General features: G+C 48.5%; 1 protein-coding gene across 1 annotated transcript in view; it reads right to left on the reverse strand.

Moving 5' to 3' along the window:
* raver2 (ribonucleoprotein, PTB-binding 2) overlaps positions 1-24,643 on the reverse strand; it is a 154,136-nt gene that overhangs the window by 72,781 nt on the left and 56,712 nt on the right. Inside the window, exons 3-4 of the mRNA XM_064932990.1 lie at positions 22,814-23,283; positions 2,995-3,186 (exon numbers count right to left, since the gene is read on the reverse strand). Coding sequence (XP_064789062.1) covers positions 2,995-3,186; positions 22,814-23,283 — 662 coding nt within the window. The remainder of the gene's footprint in view (positions 1-2,994; positions 3,187-22,813; positions 23,284-24,643) is intronic.

Here is a 24,643-nt window from a genome sequence, read left to right on the forward strand (position 1 = left end):
CCTCTGATAATATACCTGGGATGTACCAGAGTACTATCTCTGAGACACAGGAGTCGTCTGATAATATACCTGGGATGTACCAGAGTACTATCTCTGAGACACAGGGGTCCTCTGATAATATACCTGGAATGTACCAGAGTACTATCTCTGAGACACAGGGGTTGTCTGATAATATACCTGGGATGTACCAGAGTACTATCTCTGAGACACAGGTGTCCTCTGATAATATACCTGGGATGTACCAGAGTACTATCTCTGAGACACAGGGGTCCTCTGATAATATACCTGGAATGTACCAGAGTACTATCTCTGAGACACAGGGGTCGTCTGATAATATACCTGGGATGTACCAGAGTACTATCTCTGAGACACAGGGGTCCTCTGATAATATACCTGGGATGTACCAGAGTACTATCTCTGAGACACAGGGGTCGTCTGATAATATACCTGGGATGTACCAGAGTACTATCTCTGAGACACAGGGGTCCTCTGATAATATACCTAGGATGTACCAGAGTACTATCTCTGAGAGACAGGGGTCGTCTGATAATATACCTGGAATGTACCAGAGTACTATCTCTGAGACACAGGGGTTGTCTGATAATATACCTGGGATGTACCAGAGTACTATCTCTGAGACACAGGGGTCGTCTGATAATATACCTGGGATGTACCAGAGTACTATCTCTGAGACACAGGGGTCCTCTGATAATATACCTGGGATGACCATACATTATACTGTCCACAGTCACCTGGTATGACCAAGTTGATGCTGAGGTGTTGACAGATTGACAGTTCCTTCTACCATCTTTTCGTCTCAAAAGTTAGAAATTAGAGAGTGAGTGGGGTAGAGGTGAGGTGCTCAAAGTACTGTGTGTGCACGTATTTAAGTGTGCGTGTAGACTTCAATGGTTGTATGTGTGTGTGTGGATGACTTTGACTGTGCATGTGTTTGAGTACATTCCAGTAGTGTGTGTGTCTGTTTGTGTGCATGTCAGTTTTTGTATGTGTGTAGGCATGTGTGTGTCAGGGGCAGTGAGCACAGCAGGGTTGATTTCTGTCAGAAGCGAACAGAGGAGTGGGCTCATTGTGAGGCAGGGCTACATTAGGACAACTCTTAAAATAACTTCCACTGTTATTGTTTCTGCCAGACAGCACCACAGTACTAGAGAAAGAAGGAACGGGAGGTGATATGTATGCATGTATACAGTATACAGATTTATGTTTAAATTTTCAGAATACCATGGCATTGTTGAATACTCGTTTCTGATTGGTTTGAAGGGCATTCTAGAGCGTGCATTATTTCCCTTTATAAACTGGGTGGTTCAAGTCCTGAATGCTGATTGGCTGAAAGCCGTGATGTATGAGGCTGTGTACCATGGGTATGACAAAACATTTATTTTTACTGTTCTAATTACATTTGTACCCCGTTTATAACAACAGTAAGTCACCTCGGGGGTTTGTGGTATAGGCCCTATATACCACGACGAAGGGCTGTATACAGGTACTCCGTGTTGCGTCTGGCAAAGAACAGCCCTTAGCCATGGTATATTGGCCATATTCCACACCCCCTTGGGCCTTATTGCTTTAATAATACACTGATTGTACAAAACATTAGGAACACCTGCTCTTTCCATGACATAGACTGACCAGGTGAATCCAGGTGAAAGATATGTCACTTGTTAAATCCACTTCAATCAGTGAAGATGAAGGGTAGGAGGCAGGTTAAAGAAGGATTTTTAAGCCTTGAGGCAACTTAGACATGGATTGTGTATGTGTGCCATTCAGAGGGTGAATGGGCAAGACAAAAGATTTAAGTGCCTTTGAAGGTATGGTAGTAGGTGCCTGGCGCACAGGTTTGAGTGTGTCAAGAACTGCAATGCTGCTGTGTTTTCAAGCTCAACAGTTTCCCGTGTGTATCAAGAATGGTCCACCACCCAAAGGAAATGCAGCCAACTTGACACAACTGTGGTAAGCATTGGAGTCAACATGGGCCAGCATCCCTGTGGAATGCTTTCAACACATTGTGGAGTCCCTGTGGAATGCTTTCAACACATTGTGGAGTCCATGCTACAAACAATTGAAGACATTCTAAGGGAAAAAGGGGTACAACTCAATATCAGGAAGGTGTATATACAGTACATGTATGAATACTGTATAAGCAAAGCAGAGTGACTGATGATTTTTCTATGCATTCATTTGTATATCATTGGACTTTGTAAATCTGTCAGTTTATTAACGCTGAGTGATTAGTGTTTTTTGAGGTTGGTTTGGTTTCAGGTTTGATCATGTAAACATTAAATGCACTATCCATTATGTGGGTTGAATGCTGTAACAACACAGAATAAAACTATTAATACAAGTCCATGATGGTAGTGACTTATTAACCATCATTTATTCACATTACTTTAATGAAATATTGTTGTGTATTTTACATTTGATGACTTTATTTCATATCTCCTCTCTATAGAGACTGTTGATGACTGCTGAATACCAACCATCACTTAGATCATGTATTTTCAGGTAGAGATACCTCGCGAAGCAACTGCTCTCTATCCCTCGATTGTGTCTTCTTCTCTCTCTTTCATGTAGCAGGTGTACAAGAAACACAAACCGGACAAGTAATCGTGCAATGGATTATGGTCATTGTAGTTAATTACCACATTTTCTGCGCTAAACTATGTAGAATATTGTCCTGTTGGAAACTACAACACTCTACTACATTGCACAGTTCAGCCTTGATCTGACATCTCTACAGAAACTGCATAATGTGCACATTGAGTTTGCAGAAAAAAAACGAACAAAACGGAATTAAAATAATTGAAACAACATTGGTCAATGAGTTGTTTAAATAACTTTTGGTTAATCACTCAGCACTATTGTTTATCCAGATTTGCATTAAACATACAGTATTGTGTGTGCACAAGTGGCCATGCTTGTGTATGTGCGTGTGTGTGTATGTATGCGATTTGTCCTTCTAGACAAGTTACTTACCACACCCTGAGCAGCGATGAGCGCTGCCAATGTGCTCCTGCCTGAGGTTCCGGGGGTGCAGAGAGAGAGACGGATCTCCTGTCCTCCCACCAGTGTTCTGTCCATCTCTATCAGTATGGCCTCCGCCTGATCTGCACTCTCATACTCCACCACCCCGAACCCTCGCACTGGGCTGCCCTCATCCTGGGCTAGCTGAAACACAGAAAACACACATACGTTAAACACACACATCTCCCTCTCAACAGCACAGGGCTACAACAGTAAAAACAAGTACATACCAACATATAAACCTTGCATTTCCAATACTCTCCTATTCCCCTCACAATCAGCGCAGTAAAGAAACGACCTTGTCTAGCCTTCACAGTGACTGGCAGTATACAATCACAAGATGAGCTCTAACTCACATCAACTCTGACACATTCCCAATACTATCTCTCAGGTGGAGTAGTAGTACCGTACTGTATTACATCTATCATAGCTCAGGTGGAGTAGTAGTACTGTATTACATCTATCATAGCTCAGGTGGAGTAGCAGTACCGTAATGTATTACATCTATCATAGCTCAGGTGGAGTAGTAGTACTGTATTACATCTATCATAGCTCAGGTGGAGTAGCAGTACCGTACTGTATTACATCTATCATAGCTCAGGTGGAGTAGTAGTACCGTACTGTATTACATCTATCATAGCTCAGGTGGAGTAGCAGTACAGTACTGTATTACATCTATCATAGCTCAGGTGGAGTAGCAGTACAGTACTGTATTACACCTATCATAGCTCAGGTGGAGTAGTAGTACCGTACTGTATTACATCTATCATAGCTCAGGTGGAGTAGCAGTACAGTACTGTATTACATCTATCATAGCTCAGGTGGAGTAGCAGTACCGTACTGTATTACATCTATCATAGCTCAGGTGGAGTAGTAGTACCGTACTGTATTACACCTATCATAGCTCAGGTGGAGTAGTAGTACTGTATTACATCTATCATAGCTCAGGTGGAGTAGCAGTACTGTACTGTATTACATCTATCATAGCTCAGGTGGAGTAGCAGTACAGTACTGTATTACACCTATCATAGCTCAGGTGGAGTAGTAGTACCGTACTGTATTACATCTATCATAGCTCAGGTGGAGTAGCAGTACCGTACTGTATTACATCTATCATAGCTCAGGTGGAGTAGCAGTACCGTACTGTATTACATCTATCATAGCTCAGGTGGAGTAGCAGTACCGTAATGTATTACACCTATCATAGCTCAGGTGGAGTAGTAGTACAGTACTGTATTACATCTATCATAGCTCAGGTGGAGTAGTAGTACTGTATTACATCTATCATAGCTCAGGTGGAGTAGCAGTACTGTACTGTATTACATCTATCATAGCTCAGGTGGAGTAGCAGTACCGTACTGTATTACATCTATCATAGCTCAGGTGGAGTAGCAGTACTGTATTACATCTATCATAGCTCAGGTGGAGTAGCAGTACTGTATTACATCTATCATAGCTCAGGTGGAGTAGCAGTACCGTACTGTATTACACCTATCATAGCTCAGGTGGAGTAGCAGTACTGTATTACATCTATCATAGCTCAGGTGGAGTAGCAGTACCGTACTGTATTACACCTATCATAGCTCAGGTGGAGTAGCAGTACTGTATTACATCTATCATAGCTCAGGTGGAGTAGCAGTACTGTATTACATCTATCATAGCTCAGGTGGAGTAGCAGTACCGTACTGTATTACACCTATCATAGCTCAGGTGGAGTAGCAGTACTGTATTACATCTATCATAGCTCAGGTGGAGTAGCAGTACTGTATTACATCTATCATAGCTCAGGTGGAGTAGCAGTACTGTATTACATCTATCATAGCTCAGGTGGAGTAGCAGTACTGTATTACATCTATCATAGCTCAGGTGGAGTAGCAGTACTGTATTACATCTATTATAGCTCAGGTGGAGTAGCAGTACTGTATTACATCTATCATAGCTCAGGTGGAGTAGCAGTACTGTATTACATCTATCATAGCTCAGGTGGAGTAGCAGTAATGTACTGTATTACATCTATCATAGCTCAGGTGGAGTAGTAGTACCGTACTGTATTACATCTATCATAGCTCAGGTGGAGTAGCAGTACCGTACTGTATTACATCTATCATAGCTCAGGTGGAGTAGCAGTACCGTACTGTATTACATCTATCATAGCTCAGGTGGAGTAGCAGTACCGTACTGTATTACATCTATCATAGCTCAGGTGGAGTAGCAGTACCGTACTGTATTACATCTATCATAGCTCAGGTGGAGTAGTAGTACCATACTGTATTACATCTATCATAGCTCAGGTGGAGTAGCAGTACCATACTGTATTACATCTATCATAGCTCAGGCGGAGTAGTAGTACCGTACTGTGTTACATCTATCATAGCTCAGGTGGAGTAGCAGTACCGTACTGTATTACATCTATCATAGCTCAGGTGGAGTAGCAGTACCGTACTGTATCTGTATTACATCTATCATAGCTCAGGTGGAGTAGTAGTACCGTACTGTATTACACCTATCATAGCTCAGGTGGAGTAGTACAGTACTGTATTACATCTATCATAGCTCAGGTGGAGTAGCAGTACCGTACTGTATTACATCTATCATAGCTCAGGTGGAGTAGTAGTACCGTACTGTATTACATCTATCATAGCTCAGGTGGAGTAGTAGTACCATACTGTATTACATCTATCATAGCTCAGGTGGAGTAGCAGTACCATACTGTATTACATCTATCATAGCTCAGGTGGAGTAGCAGTACCATACTGTATTACATCTATCATAGCTCAGGTGGAGTAGCAGTACAGTATTACATCTATCATAGCTCAGGTGGAGTAGCAGTACAGTATTACATCTATCATAGCTCAGGTGGAGTAGCAGTACCGTACTGTATTACATCTATCATAGCTCAGCTGGTGTTGCAGTATCTCTCTCTCTCTCTCTGAACTCCAAAGACGGAGAGAATATGAGAAAGAGAGAGCGATCAGCAGATTCTGAAAGAGCTCTTTTCAGACCATTATCAAAGTGGCTGGCTTTCACAGAATCCACCTAAGCCATGATAGATGTAATACAGTACAGTACTGCTACTCCTACTCCACCAGGCTCTCTCTCTCAGACTCAGACAAATAAACACACACACAAACAAACAGAAAAAAAGCACTAGTCTTCTCAGTACTGAAGCAGTGACAGAACAGTTTCTTCCTCATGAAGTGCAGGCTGGTTTCCAGTGACAGAACAGTTTCTTCCTCATGAAGTGCAGGCTGGTTTCCAGTGACAGAGCAGTTTCTTCCTCATGAAGTGCAGGCTGGTTTCCAGTGACAGAGCAGTTTCTTCCTCATGAAGTGCAGGCTGGTTTCCAGTGACATAACAGTTTCTTCCTCATGAAGTGCAGGCTGGTTTCCAGTGACATAACAGTTTCTTCCTCATGAAGTGCAGGCTGGTTTCCAGTGACATAACAGTTTCTTCCTCATGAAGTGCAGGCTGGTTTCCAGTGACAGAGCAGTTTCTTCCTCATGAAGGGCAGGCTGGTTTCCAGTGACAGAACAGTTTCTTCCTCATGAAGTGCAGGCTGGTTTCCAGTGACAGAGCAGTTTCTTCCTCATGAAGTGCAGGCTGGTTTCCAGTGACAGAGCAGTTTCTTCCTCATGAAGTGCAGGCTGGTTTCCAGTGACAGAGCAGTTTCTTCCTCATGAAGTGCAGGCTGGTTTCCAGTGACAGAACAGTTTCTTCCTCATGAAGTGCAGGCTGGTTTCCAGTGACAGAACAGTTTCTTCCTCATGAAGTGCAGGCTGGTTTCCAGTGACAGAGCAGTTTCTTCCTCATGAAGTGCAGGCTGGTTTCCAGTGACAGAACAGTTTCTTCCTCATGAAGTGCTGGCTGGTTTCCAGTGACAGAGCAGTTTCTTATTAGTTTCTTATTACTTTACAGTTACTGTCCATCAATACAACTAACAGGGACAGAGGGAGGGAGAGGAGGAAAGAGAGAAGGATGGAGGAAGGAAGGAAATTAGGGAGGGAGGGAAATAAGATTGGGAGGGAGGGAGGATTGGTGAAAAGTGAGATGGATAGATGGATGGAGTGAAGGAGGGAGTTAGTTATGCCCCTGTCTGGAAATGAGTCCATTTAAGCCCACTGTAATAGGACAAGGAGCCATACATCCTGGTACTTACTGTATGTCAGCCAATCAGCAGAAGGGATGAGTTAAATAATGCATCAGACCTTCTCACCCTTGTAGGGCCCTGAGTCCTGTCATACAACATTTAGATGCCAGCCTAGTGGCTAATGCAGACCAACGGGCATAACATACTTCCAGATCACCACCAGTCACTGTTCAGCTGGATGGAACGGTAAGACAAGGCAGGACACAACTGGACTGAATCGCATATAGCAGAGATTCTCCACACAATAACACAGCTGCTCTCATAAGAGTTCAGTCATGACTCATGAGTCAGTTGTTGCTTATCCCCCATCCTCTCACCCCACATTTCCTCTCCTCCACTCCCACTCGTCTGTCAGTCCCCCCAGTCTGAGGAGCAGAGCTGTGGAGGAGGAGGTCGATAGGCCATCAGAATACATTAGCCACACTCTATGGAAATAAATGACCTTCCTCTCCTCCTTACCAGTCTACCAAATCAACACCCTGAGGAAGGGAATGAGGGAGGGACATAGAACACACATGTCACTCCAGTGAGTGATGTTTCCAAAGCAAGAGAGAGAGAATGAGTGACAAAGAGAGAGAGAAGAGAGAGAGAGAGAGAGAGATGCACACACATATACACATCAAGCTGGTATGTTCATTCACCTTCTGCTCAATCGTGTGTGTGTGTGTGTGTGTGTGTGTGTGTGTGTGTGTGTGTGTGTGTGTGTGTGTGTGTGTGTGTGTGTGTGTGTGTGTAATGCACTGGTCTGACTCTGAGAGCTTTATTTATAGTACAGAAAGTAGGGACTGTCATTTAGCTGGGTGTCAAGCAGCTGAGAGGGAAACCAAACCCTCACAACTGACACCAGCACCATCCCCAGCAGGGTGCACAGTCACACACACAAACATACACAGAGACATCTACATAAGTTAATTATGGTTTAACAGGTAAAAACTCTTTCTCCCACTCTGTTGCACTCGTCCAATGATAAACTCTTAAAGGGGAATAGGTAAATAAAACACATACAGCTGGCCAATGTGCAATAGCTTTCCCTGTGTCACCTGCTAATATGAATTTATAGTGAGAGGGTCCAAAGAGCCTTTGGTTGAAGTGACCTCTCCCTCCCTCCCTCCCTGGTCCATTGTCCATGTCCAGTGTTGACATAAAGACTAACCTATTTGCAGAGAGACCCATCACCCCCACCATGCCCTCTATGATATAATTGAGACTCTGGATTTTATCTCCTCCTTGGGTTAAGGTTACTTCTGCCTCTTCAACATCATAATCACATAAAAGGCAAGCTACTGTGGACATGTGTGTAAAGTGCATGTGTGTGTGTGTGTAGTGTTTATTATCCACATCTTTCTGTGTCTATCATGGTCTGTCAGCTCTGCTACTCGACGGCACGGAACCCCTCTGTGATGTCATCAGCACAGCTCTTTCCACTGTTTATGAAGCTGGCCAAAAAACTTTCCTAAGCAGTCATTATGTGTGTGTGTGTGTGTGTGTGTACCAGGAACAGATATGTCATAGTGAATCAGTCTTGTTACATAAACAAAGATCAGTGCACACACACACACACACACACACACACACACACACACACACACACACACACACACACACACACACACACACACACACACACACACATACATAAAGACAAACACACACACAGCAAGAAAGAGAAAGCGGGATATGTGCTCAGACCTTCACAGCCGTGCCACATGGTCCTCTATAGACTATCTGCAGTACACACACCCTCATGCACACTGTCATATGCTCCATGTCTCTGGCAAGTCATTTACCTCAGTCTTACTGAGCTAACATCACCAATGTCTGGGAATGGACACATACAGGTGTAGGATCTTCATTTGATGACCCTGTTGTTGCACCAAGTTAACATACAAAAATGTTTTAAGATGGTCATGCCAAGGATCATGTACAGTTGAAGTCGGAAGTTTACATAAACCTTAGCCAAATATATTTAAACTCAGTTTTTCACAATTCCTGACATTTAATCCAAGTACAAATTCCCTGCCTTAGGTCAGTTAGGATCACCACTTTATTTTAATAGTAAAGAGTGATTTATTTCAGCTTTTATTCCTTTCATCACATTCCCAGTGGGTCAGAAGTTTACACACACTCAATTAGTATTTGGTAACATTGCCTTTAAATTGTTTAACTTGGGTCAAATGTTTCTGGTAGCCTTCCACAAGCTTTCCACAATAACTAGGGTACATTTCGGCCCATTCCTCCTGACAGAGCTGGTGTAACTGAGTCAGGTGTGTAGGCCTCCTTGCTGGCACACACTTTTTCAGTTCTGCTCACACAAATTTTCTATAGGTTTGAGGTCAGGGCTTTGTGATGGCCACTCCAATACCTTGACTTTGTTGTCCTTAAAAACGTCTTGGTGAAAAGGGGGGGCAGCATTGACCAGCATTGAGCAGCTTGGATGAATAAGGTTCCCAGAGTAAACTGCCTGCTACTCAGTCTCAGATGCTAATATATGCATATTATTAGTATTGGATAGAAAACACTGAGGTTTCTAAAACTGCTTGAATGATGTCTGTGAGTATAACAGAACTCATATGGCAGGCAAATCACTGAGAAAAATCCAACCAGGAAGTGGGACATTGAGGTGAGGAGTTTGAAGGTAGGATTTGAAATACAGGTACACCTCCAATTGACTCAAAACATGTCAATTAGCCTATCAGAAGCTTCTAAAGCCATGACATTTTCTGGAATTTTCTAAGCTGTTTAAAGGCACAGTCAACTTGTATGTAAACTTCTGACCGACTGGAATTGTGATACAGTGAATTATAAGTGAAATAATCTGTCTGTAAACAATTGTTAGAAAAATTACTTGTGTCATGCACAAAGTAGATGTCCTAACCAACTTGCATAAACTATAGTTTGTTAACAAGAAATTGGTGGTTGAAAAACGAGTTTTAATGACTCCAACCAAAGTGTATGTAAACTTCTGACTTCAACTGGAGCTATTTGATTTGGGATTTTAGGACCCCCTGAAGATATATAACAAAATCTAACAATGATTTGCTTTACTGCTATTAGCCCATAGAAATGTTTTAAATAACAGCATAATACATGGATAAAGAGATAGGCAAGAAAATAATAATAAAGCTTGTTCTGAAGTGTCTGTCCTATATCTGAGAGATGCATTATATGTATTACAGAACAAAAATATAAACGCAACATGTAAAGTGTTGCTCCCATGTTTCATGAGCTGAAATAAAAGCAACATTTGTTTACATCCTTGTTAGTGAACATTTCTCCTTTACCAAGATAATCCATCCACCTGAAAGGTGTGGAATATCAAGAAGCTGATTAAACAGCATGATCCTTACAATGGTTCACCTTGTGCTGGGGACAATAAAAAGCCACTCTAAAATATGCAGTTTTGCCACATAACACAATGTGTCACGTTGCTCGTAATAATGATGTTTGGACCAAGGCATGTTGAGTTCCACATATCTTAATGAAAGTGAAACTAAGCAATGACAAAAACAAATAAACAATGCACTAACAGCGAACCGTGACTACAGAGATGCTATGTGCACTAACTCAAAACACATACATACAAACAATATCCCATAACCCACAGGTGGAAAAAATGCTACTGAAGTATGATTCCCAAATAGAGACAACGATAACCAGCTGCCTCTAATTGGGAATCATACAAATCACCAACATAGAAAATCAAACCTAGAACCCCACATAGAAAATATAAACTAGAACAAAAAACCCTAGTCACGCCCTGACCTACTCTACCATAGAAAATACAGGTTTTCTATGGTCAGGACGTGACACAATGCCACAGAAGTTTTGAGGGAGCAAGCAATTGGCATGCTGACAGCAGGAATATCCACCAGAGCTGTTGCCAGAGAATTGAATGTTCATTTTTCTACCATAAGTCGCCTCATCATTTTAGAGAATTTGGCAGTACATCCAACCGGCCTGACAACTGCAGACCACGTGCAACCACGCCAGCCCAGGACCTCCAAATCCCACATCGCCACCCGGACAGCTGATGAAACTGAGTATTTCTGAGTATTTCTGTCTGTAATAAAGCCCTTTCGTGGGGAAAAAAATAATTCTGATTGGCTGGGCCTGGCTCCCAAGTGGTTGGGCCTATGCCCTCAGACTGGGGAGAAGGTTCACCTTCCAACAGGACAATGACCCTTTGCACACAGCAAAGACAACGCATGAGTGGCTTCGGGACTCTGAATGTTCTTGAGTGGCCAAACCAGAGCCCGGACTTGAACCTGATCGAACATCTCTAGAGAGACCTGAAAATAGGTGTGCAGTGACGCTTCCCATCCAACCTGACAGAGCCTGAGAGGATCTGCAGAGAAGAATGGGAGAAACTCCCCAAACACAGGTGTGCCAAGCTTGTAGTGTCATAACTAAGAAGACTAGAGGCTGGAATCACTGCTTCAACAAAGTACTGAGTAAAGAGTCTGAATACTTATGTACATGTGATATTATTATTATTTATTTAAAACATTTCTAAAAATCAGTTTTTGCTTTTTCATTATGCGTTATTGTGTGTAGATTGATGAGGGAATAAGGCAGTAAAGTAATGTCATGTGTGCTCCCTCTCCGGCCTCTCGGTCACCAGGCTGCTCGTGATGGCGCACACCTGTCACCGTCATCACACACCTGGACTCTATCACTCCCCTGATTACCTTCCCTATATCTGTCACTCCCTTCGGTTCCTCCCCTATATATGTCACTCCCTTAGGTTCCTTCCCCAGGCGTTATTGTTTCTGTTTCTGTTTCTGTGTCAGTTCTGTGCGTTGTCCGTGTTTATTAGTTTGTATTATGTGTTTATTTAAAACACTCGCTCTCTGAACTTGACTCTCAGAGCACATCGTTACAGAATAACGGCTCAGCTACGGGAAGCATCAGGGAGAGTTTTTAGTTTTTTGTGTCAGGTGGAATGACGTTGGGTCCTGGAGCCACTACAGGTTTACATGCCTCAGCCAGATTGCCAGGCTCCCCTGCCTCCGCCGGCTCGTCAGTCTCTCAAGCTTCCGCCGGATCTCCAGGCTCCCCTGCCTACGCCGGCTCGTCAGTCTCTCAAGCCTTCGCCAGATTGCCAGGCTCCCCTGCCTCCGCCGGCTCGTCAGTCTCTCAAGCCTTCGCCAGATTGCCAGGCTCCCCTGCCTCCGCCGGCTCGTCAGTCTCTCAAGCCATCGCCGGATCTCCAGGCTCCCCTGCCTCCGCCGGCTCGTCAGTCTCTCAAGCCTTCGCCAGATTGCCAGGCTCCCCTGCCTCCGCCGGCTCGTCAGTCTCTCAAGCCTACGCCAGATCGCCAGGCTCCCCTGCCTCCGCCGGCTCGTCAGTCTCTCAAGCCTTCGCCAGATCGCCAGGCTCCCCTGCCTCCGCCGGCTCGTCAGTCTCTCAAGCCTTCGCCGGATCTCCAGGCTCCCCTGCCTCCGCCGGCTCGTCAGTCTCTCAAGCCTTCGCCAGATTGCCAGGCTCCCCTGCCTCCGCCGGCTCGTCAGTCTCTCAAGCCTTCGCCGGATCTCCAGGCTTCCCTGCCTTCGCTGGATCTCCAGGCTCCCTGTCTCCGCCGACTCGTCAGTCTCTCAAGCCTTCGCCAGATTGCCAGGCTCCCCTGCCTCCGCCGGCTCGTCAGTCTCTCAAGCCTTCGCCAGATCGCCAGGCTCCCCTGCCTCCGCCGGCTCGTCAGTCTCTCAAGCCATCGCCGGATCTCCAGGCTCCCCTGCCTCCGCCGGCTCGTCAGTCTCTCAAGCCTTCGCCGGATCTCCAGGCTTCCCTGCCTTCGCTGGATCTCCAGGCTCCCCTGCCTCCGCCGGATCTCCAGGCTCCCCTGCCTCCGCCGGATCTCCAGGCTCCCCTGCCTCCGCCGGATCTCCAGGCTCCCCTGCCTCCGCCGGATCTCCAGGCTCCCCTGCCTCCGCCGGATCTCCAGGCTCCCCTGCCTCCGCCGGCTCGTCAGTCTCTCAAGCCTTCGCCGGATCTCCAGGCTCCCCTGCCTTCGCCGGATCTCCAGGCTCCCCTGCCTCCGCCGGCTCGTCAGTCTCTCAAGCCTTCGCCAGATTGCCAGGCTCCCCTGCCTCCGCCGGCTCGTCAGTCTCTCAAGCCTTCGCCAGATTGCCAGGCTCCCCTGCCTCCGCCGGCTCGTCAGTCTCTCAAGCCTTCGCCGGATCATCAGGCTCCCCTGCCTCCTCGCCGGCTCGTCAGTCTCTCAAGCCTTCGCCAGATTGCCAGGCTCCCCTGCCTCCGCCGGCTCGTCAGTCTCTCAAGCCTTCGCCTGATCGCCAGGCTCCCCTGCCTCCGGCGGCTCGTCAGTCTCTCAAGCCTTCGCCGGATCTCCAGGCTCCCCTGCCTCCGCCGGCTCGTCAGTCTCTCAAGCCTTCGCCAGATTGCCAGGCTCCCCTGCCTCCGCCGGCTCCTTAGGCTCTCAAGCCTTCGCCGGATCATCAGGCTCCCTGCCTCCGCCGGCTTGTCAGTCTCTCAAGCCTTCGCCAGATTGCCAGGCTCCCCTGCCTCCGCCGGCTTGTCAGTCTCTCAAGCCTTCGCCTGATCGCCAGGCTCCCCTGCCTCCGGCGGCTCGTCAGTCTCTCAAGCCTTCGCCGGATCTCCAGGCTCCCATGCCTCCGCCGGCTCGTCAGTCTCTCAAGCCTTCGCCAGATTGCCAAGCTCCCCTGCCTCCGCCGGCTCGTCCGCCGTCCTCTCAAGGCCATCTCAAGTCTTCGCCAGATTGCCAGGCTCCCCTGCCTCCGCCGGCTCGTCAGTCTCTCAAGCCTTCGCCAGATTGCCAGGCTCCCCTGCCTCCGCCGGCTCGTCAGTCTCTCAAGCCTTCGCCAGATTGCCAGGCTCCCCTGCCTCCGCCGGCTCGTTAGTCTCTCAAGCCTTCGCCAGATTGCCAGGCTCCCCTGACTTCGCCGGATCTCCAGGCTCCCCTGCCTCCGCCGGCTCGTCAGTCTCTCAAGCCTTCGCCGGATCTCCAGGCTCCCCTGCCTTCGCCGGATCTCCAGGCTCCCCTGTCTCCGCCGGATCGTCCGTCAGTGTCTCAAGCCTTCGCCAGATTGCCAGGCTCCCCTGCCTCCGCCGGCTCGTCAGTCTCTCAAGCCTTCGCCAGATTGCCAGGCTCCCCTGCCTCCGCCGGCTCGTCAGTCTCTCAAGCCTTCGCCAGATTGCCAGGCTCCCCTGCCTCCGCCTTCGCCAGATTGCCAGGCTCGTCCGCCGGCTCAGTCTCTCAAGCCTTCGCCAGATTGCCAGGCTCCCCTACCTCCACCGGCTCGTCAGTCTCTCAAGCCTTCGCCAGATCTCCAGGCTCCCCTGTGTGGCTGAGAGTGTGTGGGTAACAAAGTGTTGTGGATGTGTTTCTGGCTTGTTATGAGTGGGACTTAGCAAACAGGCCATCTCCACTCTATCTTGCTTAACACTACAAGAGACTCAATTCAAAGCAAATCAAATGTTATTGGTCACATACATATGGCTAGTAGATGTTAATGCGAGTGTAGCGAAATGCTTGTGCTTCTAGTTCCGACCATGCTGTAATATCTAACAAGTAATCTAACAATTTCACAACAACTAACTTATACACACAAGTGGAAAGGAATGATTAAGAATATGTACATATAAATATATGGATGAGCGATGGCCGTGCGGCATAGGTAAGATAAAGTAGATGGTATAGAGAACAGTATATACATTTGAGATGAGTAATGTAGGGTATGTAAACATTATATAAAGTGCCATTGTTTAGGGTGACTAGTGATACATTTATTACATCCAATTTTGTTATTATTAAAGTGGCTAGAGATTGAGTCAGTATGTTGGCAGCAGTCACGCAATGTTAGTGATGGCTGTTTAACAGTCTGATGGCCTTGAGATAGAAGCTGTTTTTCAGTCTCTTGGTGCCAGCTTTGATGCACCTGTACTGACCTCGCCTTCTGGATGATAGCGGGGTGAACAGGCAGTGGCTCGGGTGGTTGTTGTCCTTGATGATCTTTTTGGCCTTCCTGTGACATCGGGTGCTGTAGGTGTCCTGGAGGGCAGGTAGTTTGCCCCCGGTGATGTGTTGTACAGACCTCTCTACCCTCTGGAGAGCCTTACGTTTGTGGGCGGAGCAGTTGCCATATCAGGCGGTGATACAGCCCGACAAGATGCTCTTGATTGTGCATCTGTAAAAGTTTGTGATTGTTTTCGGTGACAAGCCAAAATTCTTCAGCCTCCTGAGGTTGAAGAGGCGCTGTTGTGCCTTCTTCACCACGCTGCCTGTGTGGGTGGACCATTTAGGTTTGTCTGTGATGTGTACGCTGAGGAACTTTCCACCTTCTCCACTACTGTCCTGTCGATGTGGATAAGGGGTGCTCCCTCTGCTGTTTCCTGAAGTCCACGATCATCTCCTTTGTTTTGTTGACGTTGAGTGTGAGGTTATTTTCCTGACACCACACCATCGTTACGTGTGTGTGTGTGTGTGTGTGTGTGTGTGTGTGTGTGTGTGTGTGTGTGCAGTATATGCGTGTGTGTGTGCAGTATATGCCTGTACAGTCTTTTCAAAAAGGGCATAAATCTCTTCCAAATAAATCATCTTCACCCTCCACGGCCCACACCGGTCATCCATCACATCCACAACACTTTGTCACCCACACACTCTCATTGACACCCTGTTCTCTCACAGACTGCTACTCTGACACAGTTCTCCTCCTTGTCTCCTCTGTCCCAGCCTGTCAATCAGGCAGGTGTGGCGTCTCTTCTCCTCTCACTGACAGCTGTGACAGGGCAACCATGTCCCCGGTCACGGAACAGTCACTCTGTGGTCTTCAACGTCTCTCCTCTATAAGGCCCTGGAAGTCTACTGCGTTCACACAGACTGACAACCAGGGCATTGGGTTTATGTCAGCTTGATGAACACACACATACACACATCCTAACCCCTCCTAACAACTCCTCCTAACCCCTCCTAACTCCTCTAACCCCTCCTAACTTCTCCTAACCCCTCCTAACCCATCCTAACTCCTCCTAACCCCTCCTAACTTCTCCTAACTCCTCCTAATCCCTCCTAACTCCTCGTAACCCCTCCTAACCCCTCCTAACCCCTCCTAACTTCTCCTAACCCCTCCTAACTTCTCCTAACCCCTCCTAACCCCTCCTAACTCCTCTTAAATCCTCTTAACTTCTCCTAACTCCTCTTACCTCCTCTTAACTTCTCCTAACTTCTCCTAACTCCTCCTAACCCCTCCTAACTTCTCCTAACCCCTCCTAACCCCTCCTAACTCCTCTTAACTCCTCTTAACTTCTTGCGGATCAGTGGGACGCGGATAACTTCCGGTGAAATTGCAGAGCGCCAAATTCAAATGAAATTACTATAAATATTACACTTTCATGAAATCACAAGTGCAATACATCACAATAAAGGTTAACTCGTTGTCAATACAGCCGCTGTGTCAGATTTCAAAAAGGCTTTCTGGCGAAAGCAAACCATTTGATTATCTGAGGACAGCGCCCAGCACACAAATGCATAACAAATCATTTTCAACCAGGGAGTTGCGACACAAAAGACAGAAATAGCTTTAGTTTTCTATCCAAATCTACCAATTATATGCATGTCCTAGCTTCTGGGCCTGAGTAGCAGGCAGTTTACTTTGGGCACGCTTTTCATCCGGACGTCAAAATACCGCCCCCTATCCCAAAGAAGTTAACTCCTCCTAACTACCTGCCCTTCTTTTGGCACTCCAAAGGGTCCCAGTTACATTACAAACGGTCCTTTTGTTCAATAAAGTCCTTCTTTACATCCATAAAAACTCAGTTTAGCTGGAGTGCTTCAGTCAATAATCCACTCGGTTTCCCTCCTTCAAAATGCATACAAAATGAATCCCAAACGTTACCAATAAACTTATCCAAACAAGTCAAACAACGTTTATAATCAAACTTTAGGTACTCTAACATGCAAATAAATTATACAATTTAAGACGGAGAATCGTTATTGTCTTTACCGGAGAAAAATACCAAAGAACGCACTCTCATTCACGCACTTGGTAACACTACAGCCAAAATGGGAGCATCCTAGAAAAACTACAACTTCTGGCTAATTTTTCCAAAAAACTGTTGACATCTAGTGGAAGCCCTAGGAACTGCAATTGGGCACAATTTCACCATATTATTAAGTGCCAGCCATTGAAATCAGTGGTAGGAGGAAATTTTGTTGGGGGGAATGGTTTGTCCTTGGGGTTTCGCCTGCCATTTCAGTTCTGTAATAATCACTCAGACATTATTTTAACAGTTTTAGAAACTTTACAGTGTTTTCTATCCAAATCTACCAATTATATGCATATTATAGCTTCTGGGCCTGAGTAGCAGGCAGTTTACTTTGGGCACGTTTTTCATCCGGATGTCAAAATACCGCCCCCTATCCCAAAGAAGTTAACTCCTGCTAACTCCACCAAATGTAACTCCACTCTTCTCCTCTTACAGGTACACTGCTTCGTCACTGATGACTCATGTAGTATACCATTTTTTCCCAGAGATCTGTCCAGTCCCTAGCCACAGAAAAAGAGAAGGGGGGGTGGCACACAGAGAGAGAAAGAGACAGACAGAGAGAGAGACTTCTCTCTACTGTCATTTACCTGCTAATAACACATAGCTTTCTAATGGGCCTGGCATTCCTAGATTGCCTCCAGCTTATTTTTTTATTGAACGTTTATTTAACTATGCAAGCCAGTTAAGAACAAATTGTTATTTACAATGACGGCCTACACTGGCCAAACCCGGACGACGCTGGGCCAATTGTGCACCACCCTATTGGACTCCAAATCAGTTGTGATACAGCCTGGATTCGAACCAGGGTGTCTGTAGTGACACCTCTGTCACTAAGGTACAGTGCCTTAGACCGCTGCGCCACTCAGGAACACTTTATTTGTTAGAGGGTGACCCGAAGCACCCTGAGCGGGCTTTGACAATCACTGTAAGGATGGAGACTTTAATTAATCTAGCACTACAGTACTAGATGAGTCACTCTCAAGCTGCCGGAGGATAGAACGTTTTTAAACAACTTAGAATGGAACTGAAATGGAGAAGAACCATGGAAACTAAACGAGGAGGGGTGAACAATGGGAAGTTCTTACCTTTTGATATATATACAGTATGGGCAGGAGGGTGTGCCAATAGTGTTTGGGGCTTACAGCTGTCAACAAGGCAAAGGGTGGCAACTCTGACAAATCTCAAATATAAAATATGTTTTGATTTGTTTAACACTTTTTTGGGCTTAGTTGAGGAAATGATTCCACATGTGTCATTTCATAGTGTTGATGTCACTATTATTCTACACTGTAGAAAATAGTACAAATAAAGAAAACCCTGGAATTCGTAGGTGTTCAATATTTTGATTGGTACTGTATATAATGTAAATGTGATCTAACTTAAAATGTATGATATTAATCTAGTTTAAAAAATGATAAAGATGATAAAGAACCTAATCTTTTTAAAGCAAAAAAGGGTACAAAACAAGCAATGATGCAAACACCTCATGAAAGCTGATCTTGTTGAAAATAATAATTTAAAAAATAAAATAAAAAAAAGGCTCTTGAGGCAGCAGACTAGTGGTGATCATAGGGCTTAAGGAGGAGGAGAGCCCTTAGTGCACTGCAGAGGGATGATGGTGGGGGTGGGGGCTTAGGAGGAGAGCCCTTAGTGCACTGCAGAGGGATGATGGTGGGGGGCTTAGGGAGGAGGAGCCCTTAGTGCACTGCAGAGGGATGATGGTGGGGGGGAGGAGGGGCCCTTAGTGCACTGCAGAGGGATGATGGTGGGGGGCTTAGGGAGGAGCCCTTAGTGCACTGCAGAGGGATGATGGTGGGGGGCTTAGGGAGGAGGAGGAGAGCCCTTAGTGCACTGCAGAGGGATGATGGTGGGGGGGGGGCTTAGGGAGGAGGAGAGCCCTTAGTGCACTGCAGAGGGATGATGGTGGGGGGCTTAGGGAGGAGGAGAGCCCTTAGGGCAGAGGGATGATGGTGGGGGGCTTAGGGAGCCCTTAGTGCACTGCAGAGGGATGATGGTGGGGGGCTTAGGGGGAGGAGAGCCCTTAGGGAGGGATGATGGTGGGGGGCTTAGGGAGGAGAGCCCTTAGTGCACTGCAGAGGGATGATGGGGAGGAGGAGAGCCCTGGGGGGGATGATGGTGGGGGGCTTAGGGAGGAGGAGAGCCCCTTAGTGCACTGCAGAGGGATGATGGTGGGGGGCTTAGGGAGGAGGAGAGCCCTTAGTGCACTGCAGAGGGATGATGATGGGGGGCTGGGGGGCTTAGGGGGGGATGGAGAGCCCTTAGTGCACTGCAGAGGGATGATGGTGGGGGGCTTAGGGAGGAGGAGAGCCCTTAGTGCACTGCAGAGGGATGATGGTGGGGGGCTTAGGGAGGAGGAGAGCCCTTAGTGCACTGCAGAGGGATGATGGTGGGGGGCTTAGGGAGGAGGAGAGCCCTTAGTGCACTGCAGAGGGATGATGGTGGGGGGGCTTAGGGAGGAGAGCCCTTAGTGCACTGCAGAGGGATGATGGTGGGGGGCTTAGGGGAGGAGAGCCCTTAGTGCACTGCAGAGGGATGATGGTGGGGGGCTTAGGGAGGAGGAGAGCCCTTAGTGCACTGCAGAGGGATGATGGTGGGGGGCTTAGGGAGGAGGAGAGCCCTTAGTGCACTGCAGAGGGATGATGGTGGGGGGCTTAGGGAGGAGGAGAGCCCTTAGTGCACTGCAGAGGGATGATGGTGGGGGGCTTAAGGAGGAGGAGAGCCCTTAGTGCACTGCAGAGGGATGATGGTGGGGGGCTTAGGGAGGAGGAGAGCCCTTAGTGCACTGCAGAGGGATGATGGTGGGGGGCTTAGGGGAGGAGAGCCCTAGGGAGCAGAGGGATGATGGTGGGGGGCTTAGGGAGGAGGAGAGCCCTTAGTGCACTGCAGAGGGATGATGGTGGGGGGCTTAGGGAGGAGGAGAGCCCTTAGTGCACTGCAGAGGGATGATGGTGGGGGGCTTAGGGAGGAGGAGAGCCCTTAGTGCACTGCAGAGGGATGATGGTGGGGGGCTTAGGGAGGAGGAGCCCTTAGCACTGCAGAGGGATGATGGTGGGGGGCTTAGGGAGGAGGACCCCAGTGCACTGCAGAGGATGATGGTGGGGGGCTTAGGGAGGAGGAGAGCCCTTAGTGCACTGCAGAGGGATGATGGTGGGGGGCTTAGGGAGGAGGAGAGCCCTTAGTGCACTGCAGAGGGATGATGGTGGGGGGTTGGGAGGACGGAGAGCCCTTAGTGCACTGCAGAGGGATGGTGGGGGCTTAGGAGGAGGAGAGCCCTTAGTGCACTGCAGAGGGATGATGGTGGGGGGCTTAGGGAGGAGGAGAGCCCTTAGTGCACTGCAGAGGGATGATGGTGGGGGGGATGGTGATGGGCTTAGGGAGGAGGGCAGAGCCCTTAGTGCACTGCATGGGGGGGGCTGGTGGGGGGGTGGGGGCTTAGGGAGGAGGAGAGCCCTTAGTGCACTGCAGAGGGATGATGGTGGGGGGCTTAGGGAGGAGGAGAGCCCTTAGTGCACTGCAGAGGGATGATGGTGGGGGGCTTAGGGAGGAGGAGAGCCCTTAGTGCACTGCAGAGGGATGATGGTGGGGGGCTTAGGGAGGAGGAGAGCCCTTAGTGCACTGCAGAGGGATGATGGTGGGGGGCTTAGGGAGGAGGAGAGCCCTTAGTGCACTGCAGAGGGATGATGGTGGGGGCTTAGGGAGGAGGAGAGCCCTTAGTGCACTGCAGAGGGATGATGGTGGGGGGCTTAGGGAGGAGGAGAGCCCTTAGTGCACTGCAGAGGGATGATGGTGGGGGCCAACTAAACATGGCTTAGGGAGGAGGAGAGCCCTTAGTGCACTGCAGAGGGATGATGGTGGGGGGCTTAGGAGGAGGAGAGCCCTTAGTGCACTGCAGAGGGATGATGGTTGGGGGCTTAGGGAGGAGGAGAGCCCTTAGTGCACTGCAGAGGGATGATGGTGGGGGGCTTAGGGAGGAGGAGAGCCCTTAGTGCACTGCAGAGGGATGATGGTGGGGGGGGAGAGGGATGATGGTTGGGGGCTAGGGAGGAGGAGAGCCCTTAGTGCACTGCAGAGGGATGGTGGTGGGGGTGGGGGGCTTATGGAGGAGGAGAGCCCTTAGTGCACTGCAGAGGGATGGTGGTGGGGGGCTTAGGGAGGAGGAGAGCCCTTAGTGAGGAGGAGAGCACCTTAGTGCACTGCAGAGGGATGGTGGTGGGGGTGGGGGGCTTATGGAGGAGGAGAGCCCTTAGTGCACTGCAGAGGGATGGTGGTGGTGGGGGGCTTAGGGAGGAGGAGAGCCCTTAGTGCACTGCAGAGGGATGATGGTGGGGGGCTTAGGGAGGAGGAGAGCCCTTAGTGCACTGCAGAGGGATGATGGTGGGGGGCTTAGGGAGGAGGAGAGCCCTTAGTGCACTGCAGAGGGATGATGGTGGGGGGCTTAGGGAGGAGGAGAGCCCTTAGTGCACTGCAGAGGGATGATGGTGGGGGCTTAGGGAGGAGGAGCCCTTAGTGCACTACAGAGGGATGATGGTGGGGAGCTTAGGGAGGAGGAGAGCCCTTAGTGCACTGCAGAGGGATGATGGTGGGGGGCTTAGGGAAGAGGAGAGCCCTTAGTGCACTGCAGAGGGATGATGGTGGGGGGCTTAGGGAGGAGGAGAGCCCTTAGTGCACTGCAGAGGGATGGTGGTGGGGGGGGGGCTTAGGGAGGAGGAGAGCCCTTAGTGCACTGCAGAGGGATGGTGGTGGGGGCTTAGGGAGGAGGGAGCTTAGGGAGGGAGGAGAGCCCTTAGTGCACTGCAGAGTGATGATGGTGGGGGGCTAAGGGGGAGGAGAGCCCTTAGTGCACTGCAGAGGGATGATGGTGGGAGGCTTAGGGAGGAGGGCAGAGCCCTTAGTGCACTGCAGAGGGATGATGGTGGGGGTGCACTGCTTGCTTAGTGGGAGGAGGAGAGCCCTTAGTGCACTGCAGAGGGATGATGGTGGGAGGCTTAGGGAGGAGGAGAGCCCTTAGTGCACTGCAGAGGGATGATGGTGGGGGAGCTTAGTGAGGAGGAGAGCCCTTAGTGCACTGCAGAGGGAGGATGGTGGGGGGCTTAGGGAGGAGGAGAGCCCTTAGTGCACTGCAGAGGGATGATGGTGGGGGAGCTTAGTGAGGAGGAGAGCCCTTAGTGCACTGCAGAGGGATGATGGTGGGGGAGCTTAGTGAGGAGGAGAGCCCTTAGTGCACTGCAGAGGGAGGATGGTGGGGGGCTTAGGGAGGAGGAGAGCCCTTAGTGCACTGCAGAGGGATGATGGTGGGGGCGGAGGGCTTAGGGTGGAGGATTTAAGAGCCTTCTGCATGTGTATTTTATATTGGGTTGAACAGAGAGGGTAGACAGAGAGGTGAGTAAGACTGTATGTGGTAACAGAAAGGAGCCTCAGGTCAAGGGACCTCTGAGGTATGGGATATGTGACGTGGAGGACGGGTGGATGAGAGGGGGTGGAGGGATGTAAGTTAGGAGGGGTGGAACACGCACATGCATACGCACGCGCACACACACAACCCCGCACCCCACGCACACACCAAGTACTCCACCTCAGACTCACCTGGCAGAAGACAGGTTTGTATCTGTCTGAGAACAGGAGGGTCAGCTCTTCTGAGTCGTACTCCTGGGGCAGCCGGTCCACACAGAGGCACTTAGAGTGGAGGTGGTGACCCGCAGTCAACTGGTTCACATCTGTCCATTGGACCATGACCGCACGGTCCCCCTCTGGTCGCCCCAGCAGCTCCGACCGCGCCCGCGACGCTGAGTCCTTCTTCATGTATTCCACAAAGCCGTAGCCCTTGGAGTGTCCGGTGAGCTCGCTGTAGACCAGGAAGCAGCGCTCGATGTTTCCGTAGGAACGGACCAGCTCCTCCAGCTGCTGGGCAGTAAAGGTGTGGGGCAGGTTGGTGAGGCAGAGCAGACTGTCTGTGGGCTGGAGCTGCACTGTGATGTCCCGGCTGCGCACAATGCTCTGGTGGAGGGAGCGGATGGCATGCTGAGCCTGGTCACCGTTCAGCAGGGTCACAAATGCTGGAGGGACACGGATAGGGGCGCACAGAGACAGGGACGGAGGCAGGGACGCACAGAGACAGGGACGGAGACAGGGGGACACAGAGAAAAGGACGGAGATAGGGTACATGGATGCACAGAGACAGGGACGGAGACAAGGACATGGACACACAGAGACAGGGACAGAGACAGGGACACGGACAGGGATGCACCGAGACAGGGACGGAGACAAGGACACAGAGACATGGGACATGGACAGGGAGACAGACATGGACAAGGAGACACAGAGACATGCATAGAGACGCATAGAGACGCACAGAGATACACAGAGAGAAAGTCCCACATTAGCTGGGAGCAACCTGGAAATAATCCACTCACTGACAGACATATTTAACCTGCTTCTAAACACACATTGACAAAACAGCATGCTAGATCACTATGACAGGGGATGCGTTTACAACATCACAGGCCAATAAACATGGCTAATCAAACCTGAACCCTTTCAAACTAATGCTAACAGCCCGAAACGATGCCCCCCCCCCTCCAACATGCCCCCTCTCGCTCCTCGCCGACACTCCAGTGCAGTGTTTCATGGGCCGTGAAATGAGGCGGTAATGAATTGATATGGAATGTGTAGCGTAGCTAAAATATCTCTCAGTCGAGCGAGGGCTGTAGTGATAGCAGCTTCTGTCTGACAGACTGACTAGCTGGCCAAAACACGTGACTGCTGATTTAAAAATACATCTAAATAAACTTCATTTGAGAGTGCTGGTCATCTTCTTCATAAGTGACTAAATGATTGTTAAACCTGCTAAACATTTAGTGTCTGTGGTAGCTCTGTGTTGAATATTCAGTTGAATTTAGTTGAATTTATTTGCACCAAAGAAAACAAGTGATAAACACCAATACAGGTACAAAAAATGTATAAAAAAAGTGGTGTGCAGGTGTGGATGGAGGACGGTGAAAACAGATGACAAAACCTACTGATTATAAATGAACTGATCAGTAAAATAGTCACTGAGTAGAAGTACTATATTTAATCAAAACAAATGTATTTATATAGCCCTTCCTACATCAGCTGATATCTCAAAGTGCTGTACAGAAACTCAGCCTAAAACCGCAAACAGCAAGCAATGCAGGTGTAGAAGCACGGTGGCTAGGAAAAACTATCTAAATCGAAATATCTAAATCTTTTAATTTTTTTAATTGAACCTTTATTTAACGAGACAAGTCAGTTAAGAACAAATGTTTATTTACAATGATGGCCTAGGAACTGCCTTGTTCAGGGGCAGAACGACGGAACCTTTCATGGCTATCAGCCTCTTGCAGGTGATATCTTTTAAAGCAGAGCCGAGACAACACTATCAAGGCCTGTTGCATT

The sequence above is a fragment of the Oncorhynchus masou genome, chromosome 24 (assembly GCF_036934945.1).
Source record: "Oncorhynchus masou masou isolate Uvic2021 chromosome 24, UVic_Omas_1.1, whole genome shotgun sequence".
NCBI classification, from domain to species: Eukaryota; Metazoa; Chordata; class Actinopteri; order Salmoniformes; family Salmonidae; genus Oncorhynchus; species Oncorhynchus masou.